Genomic DNA, 9,621 nt, shown 5'->3' with positions numbered 1-9,621 from the left:
AAGAACAATTGGTCTGAAACAGCTTCAGCGTTCAGTGTATTCACCTCCCAGAAAACAGCAGATACTCTAATGGAATCACAAATCAAGGGTTTTCAGCATGGCCTGAGATTCAGGAAATGTAAGTACTGCCTCAGATGGATGTAGTCCACACCTCCTTTGCAGCAGCAGCACTTCCTTCTGCTTTCAAACGTTGCATTGTCTGACCAATGCCAGAGAACAACTGCTGGTACCGACTCTTCTCAGTCCTCAGCAAAGCCAGAGAAGTTAACCAAAGGCAGATGACTAACTCGTATAGCAGAAAATAGTTTTCCGCACTTGGTAGGACCTTTATCATTAAACTTACAAACTGGATTTCTTTTTCTATGTATTTTTTTTTTTTAGTAGCACTGATAAGTGGTTTCCTGCCAGTAGCTGAGGAGGGGTAGCAATTCACATTCAGTTTCCTGGCTGTCTGCAGCAGTTGCCGTGGTGCCCCATGTGATACTGCTGTGCCATCTGAGAGTGGCAGTGGTCAGGAAGGAAAAGCAGTAAAATGAGCATCACTTTTATCATGAGATCTGATATGTGGAATCCATGTATGTGCAGTCTCTCATTAAACTGCAGGGAGGATATGGGCTGAAAGCCAGCAGCTTATACTGAGGTACAACGAGGTGTAACTTCACCCACACCTAGCTCCTATAACTAACACTAGATGAGGTAACCTGTTGGATGAAGAATGGTGGGCTGAAGCCGAACCTGCTCACAGGTTTTCTTGATGATCAGAAGAGATTTTGATGAAGTCACAAACATGATACAACTACTATTACTTGGAAACACCCGGTTATGATTGCTCAACTAAACCAGTAGCATAGGAACATGCTTTGATTTATTCCTGATATGCAGTTCTCTGAAGATCTACAATTAAGGCATTCTGTCATGGATGGTTAAAGACTGTCCTGCTGTGACAGTGCCTAGCCTCAGGCTGTTGCCACTGCAGTGATACAGCATTCAAAACTTGCCTTGGGAAACTTTGCCTTTTATAAAATCCAGTGGCATAGAACAGGATCATACCAAACATTTCCTCCCATTTCACACTGGTTTCAGCATTAAATTCCATATTGAGTGCGTTAGTATTTTTAGTTATCTATGGCCTGGGTCCAAGACAGCTAGAAGATCGTGAGATGATAGCTTTGACAGCTTGCATGCCTCTGGCCCAACAGAAGCATCAAGTAATGCTCCTCTGTGTGAAACAAGGCTTTCCTAGAGGTCAGTCCCAGAATGCAGAAGGCACTCCCAAGGGTTTAAATACAACACTCCCGGCCTCCGGTTCCACCTGCCAGATGCATTTCTTTGCCTTCTTAAGCATAAAAACACAGCAGGAAAGCCACTGTATATGAAATGACCAAAACAATGCCTTCCACGCAGTTCCCCCTCTGGGAGGAAGAGGAGAAGATAAAGGAGGTGAGTCATGTTGTTTACTGCTGTACAGGAAATGTCTGATGGTCAGAAACGTCACTGATGAGCAAGATCAAAAAACCTGAACAGACTAGAAATGCACTCACTTTTTCTGATTATGTTCTGCAAATACCTTTCTGTGATAGATTATAAGCAAAGTGTGTATTGGCAAGTATTTTAATCGAATGATTTGTCATCATAAAATATTTTTTAAAGATGCTATCTAGCTTTGCTTCAGGTGTTTTAAAAAAAAAATTACACAAATACTTTCTTTTAAAAACATGCCCAGTCAATCCCTGTCTCCCAAGATTTATGAGCAGCAACAGAGCTAATATCAGTGTTGCACTGTGGTAAAATTCTGCATGATGTCTGCTCCAAATTCAACAATGTTTTTGTAGGACTAGGCTGTGTTCCATTATTTTCTGGGTATTTTAAATCTCTGGACCTACTTGCTTTCATTTCTGGCTGAACATAGGCAAAATGTTTATTTAGAACTGGATATTGTGTTCAGTTCTACTTGCTTTGTCTCTCCCTGCCTATTTTACAGAAAAACTACAAACCAGCAATCACACCCCCCCTGCATGTTCTCTTTATGGGCTGCTTCAGTTCAAAAAATGGAGAAAAAAAAGTTTAGCTCACGTTAGTCAAGTACTGTAACAACAACTTCAGGTCTGCGGCTGGAAAGCAGCGTAGCAATGTGGTGAGGAAGAGAAGACATGTAGAAGCTGCAATATTCTGGACAGCTTTCATCTCCCTGTTGCTTTCCTCCTGCAGCGTGCAGGGTGTGGAGGTAAGGAACGGCTGGAGCTGGATGGGATGTTTGTCTGCAGTGCTGGAGCCGCAGGGGCTGGCCTTGGTGTTGGCAGTGTCAGGCGCAGTCCTAGGATGAGCTGGTGTTTGTTTGTGAACTTGGTGCTTTTCCTGACATTTTGGTAAAGAAGTCTGACAGTTGTCTCTGCTGATAGTATCTGAAGATGCAAAATAGGAACTTTTATCTCCAGCGGTTGGCAGAGTGCAGTAAATCATTCTAGGGAGATGAAGCAATGCTCTTTAGCAGATACAATACATGGATCACGTTCAATGTCATCTTCATTTGGGTACAGTACCCAGTACTGCTGTCATCACCACCAAGGTTACACAGCCTCTGTTGGGCAGCTGCAGGGTGTTTTTAGAAGCAACCATGAGGGCCAGTTACAGTTTTGGTATTTGCTCTGGCCAGAGCTCTTACAGCTCATGGATACCTGGGTCCTGGGTCAAGTTTCTGTTCCGTGATGCTGGGCCCATCACTGATGCAAATAATTCTTGGTGTTCCTAAGGAAGAGCAGGAAGCTCACATGTGCTGCCTTTGCTACATGACTATTGAAAGTGTATGCTCTGACACACACAAGTGTGTGTGTGTGTATATATATTTTTAAAGTGTATATAGATACAAAAAAAAATCTATGTATGTATACTCACACACAGCAGTAGCAGACTCTGTAGCCAAAGCTTTTTGAAAATTTGAATATTAAATCCAGTGCTTTTTTAAAAAAAAAAAAATAAATTGATGAAGCAAAAGCTTTGACACCATTTCAGATGATGGCCAAGGAAAATGCAGGGAGGTTAAGGGCCTTTACTCAGGGCTTGCTGTAGGATTTTATGATCCCAAAACAAACAGGCAATTGAGCAATTGCCTTTCAGTGAGGTAAACTCACCAAAAAGCAATTTTAGGCTGAAGAGTTGAAGAACATCAGTTTTGGCTCTGGCAGAGCAGATCCCTTCCTCAGTGGGACAGCACCTGGGATGGCTCCGTCCTGCTCAGAAAACACAGTTTTGGAGTGATTCATCTTTTTCCCTTTGAATTTCTGCTGCGTCTGTCTCCCTCAATCTGCTTACCCAGCGCGAGTTCTTGATGAGACAGGCAGCTGCCATGAATGTGGCATGAGGGGAGGAAAAAGATGTGCACAAGGTGGAAGTGTGTGTGTGTGTCCTTCTGCAGCAGGCTGGTTGTGGCCAGGAGACGTGCTGGTATGGAGAGCCAGGGTGCGTGTGATACGTGCAGTGGAGTGAACATTTACTGTTGTTTGCAGGGTTGTTGTTGAAATGCCTTATTTAAACTGAAGACAAATATTTTCTAGGGGTTGGTGGTGCTGCAAAGAACAGGTTTATGAACAGATTTTATGAAGTTATTTCTACTCATTTTCCAACTGAGAGGACGGAGAAGGTTTTGAGACTGTTTGTTTGTTTGTTTGCAGTGTGGTTGGTCCCCTCTTGCTGAATGAGTATGGACCTTTGTGCTGCTAGAAACATGTACAAATATTTTTTTCATTATAAATTCCTCTCCGCAGCTTTTAATAAGCTCAGCGTCTGTGCAGAGTGGGTATTGTAATAAATCAGCTGCTACCGTGCAAAAGCAGAGTTACTTCTTTTGCTTAAATCAAAAAGATGCTCTTGCAGAGCATGTTTAAACTGTTCTTTTTTAGCAAAAGGCATTAACTTTGCATTTCATACCAAGACTTCCAAAGCTCCTGACTCTTATCCCAGACAGGTTTAAATACAAGATAATCTGCAAAGGAGGGTTAGCATAAATTATTTTCTTCAAAGGTAAATGCTATATAAAAGGAAAAGTTAATCCTTGAAGCTAATTTTTATTCTGGATATCAAGTCAAGAAGAGTTCTTCTGAACAGATTTTTATTAAGGTTTTTATAGGTTATCAACTAGTATGTATGTTTTTAACAAACTGTGTTTGTAATAAACTAACATCTACTTTGTTTCTATATCCATTTTAATCAGAATTTAACTGATGAGAGGCCTTGTATGTTTGGTTTCAGCCATCCTGTTATTTATTTAACTAACAGTCTGACTCAGAAGAATTTTCATCTTCACCACAATTGCACAAGGACAGGAAATGTCAAAGTGTTGAAACTGTGGCAATTTAAGTAAGTTCAGGTATTTCATAATCCCTTAGCCTAGAGATGTGCTCTTCTACCACTGTGAGGAGAGGACTGTCAGCCTTCCAAACGTAATTGCTTTCAGGCCTGGGAAGCTGCAAGACAGTAGGAACTTTTAAAACCTTATGTGCTTAAAGCCCTTCTATAACACTAACTCCTCAGAAAAACAGTCTGTGATTTTTATTTTTTTTTTAATGTACAAATTTTATGGTACTCTCCCAGATTTAAATGATGAACTGGCAACAAGGATTATGATCCTTAGACGTAAAATGATTAACGTGGTAATTCCAGTAGCAATGCAAGAATTTTTAAGCATAAATATCTTTATAAAATTAAGTGTTCATTACTTGTCATTGTACCTCTTTTGCCTCAGATTTGTGGGAATTTTGTTTTCTTCTGTTGTATGAGACAAAAATCCAAATGTAGCCTAGCAATTTCCTTGGTCCCCACCTGCTCTGTTTCCGTGGCAGCTCTTAGCAACCTGCTATGCCGTATAAAGACTGTGAGGGGCTGTGGTGTCTGGCAGTGACTAGGGGGTTGTGGACTTTCCAACTCTCTTCCAAACATCTCTTGCATTGTTGCCTGAAATTGCAGAGGACTGAGCCTGATGATCCATTCAGCTGTTTCTGGGTCTGTGCCAGGGCTGCTTTGCCAGTTTCAGTTCTGAAGTACAACCAGCGTTGTTGCACTGAACATTTTCACCATCCTCCATAGTCCCTACAAAATACTTTAAAGCAACATTTTTTGAGGACTGTTGATGCACCTGCAATACAAACTTGGTTACTTAACACACAGTAGCTGTATGAGTTTGGGGTTTTTTTGTTTGTTTGTTTTTTTGTTTGTTTTTCTGCAAATTGCAATGTTACTATGGGCCTCTCCCCTCTGAAACATCCAGCCCTGGTGGAAGAAGGGCTATAGCTGAAGAGATCCAGGTGAGTAAGAGCCAGGCCTTTCCTCTCACTGAGCTGCAGCAGACTCTGGTCAGCTGTGCTGTAAATGGGCTGTCTGATATGTAACTAATTTATCAGACACCTCTGAGCCAGGAGACAAATATTATCTTCATCCTACAGATGGTAGAATTAAGATGCAGATCTTGTTTCACAACTGTAGCTAAAAATAAGATTCAGATTGTTCTGTGTTAAATTCAGATCAATTACTTTTTTTGAATTAGAAATCATCCAGAACAGCATTGCACCTAAAAACTTGAAAAACCATTTGATTTATTTGTTATATTTACACATTTGTCTTCAAGCTAAAATTCTAACTTTTTGGAATGTTTTTGTGTTACCAACTCTAGTTTTAGCCCTTGGCACCTTTTTACTATTTAACAAGTATTTTAATATAAGTAGTTCTTCCCTTAGCTCGGTAAGTAGATCAGTGTTAAAAGTTCAGCTATACACTGTGCCTGGAAAAGAATTCACCTCACTAACTGGTCACTTCATATTTCTTTCAAATTGTTCTTAATCAAGTCTTGTAATAAATAATGACTAATACCAACATGACAACGCTGTTTTTTCAAATTGTTCATTTGCCAGTTTTAACAAGATAAAGAAATTAATACTCAGTGTGGACACTGTTTTACCAAAAAAAAAAACAGAAACCAAAACAAAACCCACCCCATAACCCCAGAACAACGACCAACACCCCAAAACAAACAGACAAAGAGGAGGACACGAAGGAACACACATGGAATGATGAAAAGGAACAATGATATTGCACAACTTCAGGTCTCTTCCCAGATTTTGGCCCATGGAATTAGGTCTGTATGAATTCAGCAAAAAGTTGTGTCCGGGGAAACACGCAGCAATTTGAGTGACTCTAGCACTGCAGCCTGCTTTCCATTCCTTCTGCCTGCTAACCTGGGGTTCTTCTCTAAGAGAGCAGGTTGCTGTCAGCTGCAGGAATAATAAATACATCAACATGTTGATTCTACATTTTGCTGACCAACCCTTCAAAAATTATCCATAACACACACAATTCTTCTACGTTGTAAATACACCAAGTCTTCAAAGTACTTGAGACTTTAAAGACAACTTGTTGTATCAAGTACTGAAACTACATATGGAAAACAATCAGAACGTTCCCTGATTTGTTGTGGTTAACTTGAGATTGCATCTCATTTTGCAAGACCAGGACTTCTCAATGTATCAGCGTTGCACTGAATGTGTAAAAGTCACAGTAGGGTGTGTTAAGGAGAAAAATAAAATAAAAAGAAAAAAAAACCCATGCTAAGTGGATAAAAGTTCTTTACAGCTACAATCTTTGCTAGACCATCTCTTAACAAGCACATGCTGCTGGCTACAGAAATCAGCTAATTGTGTCATTCTGGCTCGAGCAGGACTGTTTCCCCCTCAAGTGCGAGTATGACAGTCTGTGTTTATATAAACTTTGTATTTATGTGCATAAGAAAATATATCTTTCTCCTTTCTGGTGGACTGAGGTGTCAGCCAGCAGGGCTTAACAGATACATTTAATACAGGAGACCGAGATACAGTATGTTTATTCTTAACTTCTGATAACCTAAGAACTACAGGAACGAGAGATGCAGTATCCGTTTGCTGTGATCCAAGACAACCATTTTTAGGGAGAAAGAAGTAGAATACGTGACCCACACTCACACTACATTAGTTCCAAATATTTTTTTTCCAGTCATGGGAGCTTAACTATTTCTTGCACATCTGGCCCACTTTTAACCTGATCAAGTTAAAGGTGACATATTAAAGTTTAAGGACTGTTGTTTCATCAAAACCCAAGCAAGTTAAAAAAAAAAAACAAACAAACCAAAACAAAACACCAAGAAACCATAATTTCACTGTAGAACTTGTTTCATATCTTCAGATTCCACATCACTTGTAGAAAAGGGATAATGCATCTCAGTTTGCTTACAAGCTAGGAGTCACTTTGAAGTCTGCATATTCCTAACTGCAAACAAAATATAGCACTTTTAACAGGTTATAAATAAACTGGTTTTCAAGCATAGAGCCAGCCCAACAATAACAATACACTATTAAAAAGACCTAAGGCAATGAATTCCATCTCCAATGGAAAAAAAAGAAAAAAAAGAAAAAAAGGGAAAAAGAACTGTGCAAACAAGCTTAAAACTATTTCTTTGTGCCAGTGTTATAAAATGTAGATTTCAATAAAGCCTTGACCCAAATGCCAGGACTTGTGAAAAGAATCAGAACAAAACTGGTTACTTTATTTAGGAAAAAAATACTCTTATCTTTCTGCTAATAAAATTGGATACACGCAGTTTAAACATTTACAGTTGCTGTAACACTTTACACAATTCCTATATATGGGTGTAAGAACAAACATTAAAAGACAATGGTGGGTCAAGGCTTTACATTAAAAATAACAACCTACTTTTCTATAGTCTCTAAAATACTATGTTTTTTTTCCAATATTTGCAGCCATTCAGGAATATTTTTTATTTATTTATTAGGAAATGTATACTTTGTGCATGATCTTAATTCCTAATTCCTGGCTCTTTGGGCTGAATGACAAAAGGATCAAACCCATTGAAGTGGATGGTCTCCTTGAAGGTTCAGTGGAGAAACCCCGGCTCAGTTAGTCTCGTATGATGAAAGCAGTGCTGCATCCACTGGCTCCATGCAGGATGGACAGGTAAAGGATCTCATCAACCAGTCATCTATACAGTCCAGGTGGTAAATGTGCATGCACGGCAGAAATCGGATAGGGTCCCCATAAACAAAGTCCATCATACAAATGACACATCTGGAGGAAGAAAAAAAAAGAAATCAAAAATATTTAAGCTGCTGTTACCCCACTGGAAATGAAGATTTCTGAGGTATCTACTCCTGGATATGTTTGAGTCCAACAAACTTTTAGTACTTGTAGATGCTGTGAGAAGTTCTTAGCTCCGTCAGTGCTGGCTCCACCAAGCACTAGATTTATTTTTAACTTTTCCTTTGTAATTCGTGCCCATGGTTACAACGTCAGTGAGCACAGCTCAGCAGAGTGCATGAAATTAGAAATAGTAAAAGGGAGCCATAAAGGTGAGGAACTAACATGAAATTATTTCCCTGTGAAGAGAGGATAAAGAAGAAAAAAAACCTATAAAGGCATGAATGACATAGGTGGGGAAAGTTTCACCTGTAAAAGGAAAACAAGGATAAAGGCAAGAGCCTTCTGTATCCATCATAATTTTTTTCAGAAAGCGACATTAAATTAGAGTCCCTGAAAATAAGGCAAAAACAGGAGGACAAGCTCAGGCTTCCCAGGGCAGCGTCATAAACAGCAACAGCCACGTGAGCTCAGTTAGGTTTCTGTAACTTACTCTCTGATCTTCTTCTCGGAGCCGTCTCTTCCAGGATCATAGACTCCTTTAGGTAGATGCTGAATAAGGCCTATCCTCTGCGCTATTCTGATCTGTTCCTCTTCTGTCAGCTGTGTTGCTAGCCGAGTCTGGCTAGGAGTCGGGTGATAAACAGGAACAGGGACCTGCTCCTAAAATTAAAGTATTTCAGTTAAAAAAACCCCACAGAGGCTTTCCTGGCATTTGTAGCACAGTACAGGCAATGGTTTTAACTTTTCCTCTCTTAGTCCTACAAGCATTGGTGTGATTTCCCACTCCTACTTGGTAATTTTGGGGCCATAATTATATTGAGAATGGGATAAAGAATTGCTCAGTGTCTTGAGCAAGGACCTGCTCGTGGTTGTTCTCTGCAAAAGCTTTTTATCTCCAGGAATTGTTCACACATGAAATACACGTGCAACAAACTCCACACAACAGCAGGTCAATAAACATGACAGGCTCCTGGTGAACTGCCAAGATACTGAATTGAACAACGTAATGGCTGAGGGAGAGCCCCCCATCTTTGCAATAAAAAGTAGATTTATTTTTTTACATTTGGGAAGAATTATTTGCAAAGATGAGGACAGTGCTTACTCTTAAAAGTTTTAGAGAGGAAGGTTTTATTAGTTCTGCAATAACTAAAATTTATGTGAACTGTTCTAGACCACACAAGCACCAATCCAGAACTGGAGGTTGAATTCTTGTGTGTTTAAAAAAACATCACCTGGACAATTAAAAAAAAACAAAAAAAAATAGCTGAAGTAAGTAATCCAAGTTTACATTTGTTCTCATACTTTAATATGATTTTACAAGTTCTTCCAAGCTGGACTTGAACTGCTGTATGTTTAAAGTATTTATTTTCCAAACAAAAAATAGGCAACATGTAGGTATTATGCAGTCCCTCGTCTGCCACGTTCTCAGAAGCTTCTTTTGAATAT

General features: G+C 39.6%; 1 protein-coding gene across 1 annotated transcript; it reads right to left on the bottom strand.

Moving 5' to 3' along the window:
* Nucleotides 1–6,847: 6,847 nt before the first annotated feature.
* On the bottom strand, nt 6,848–8,835 carry RNF11 (ring finger protein 11; the record flags this gene model as incomplete). Its single annotated transcript, XM_010174608.1, has 2 exons — nt 6,848–8,103; nt 8,666–8,835. Coding segments are annotated over 2 exons (342 nt in total), but the record flags the coding sequence as incomplete, so codon positions are not given.
* Between the last annotated feature and the right edge of the window lie 786 nt (nt 8,836–9,621).

This window comes from Antrostomus carolinensis, unplaced genomic scaffold, assembly GCF_000700745.2.
Source record: "Antrostomus carolinensis isolate BGI_N321 unplaced genomic scaffold, ASM70074v2 scaffold21810, whole genome shotgun sequence".
Classification (NCBI taxonomy): domain Eukaryota; kingdom Metazoa; phylum Chordata; class Aves; order Caprimulgiformes; family Caprimulgidae; genus Antrostomus; species Antrostomus carolinensis.
Note: the sequence above shows the minus strand (reverse complement) of the source record. Positions and strands in the feature narration are given on the sequence as shown.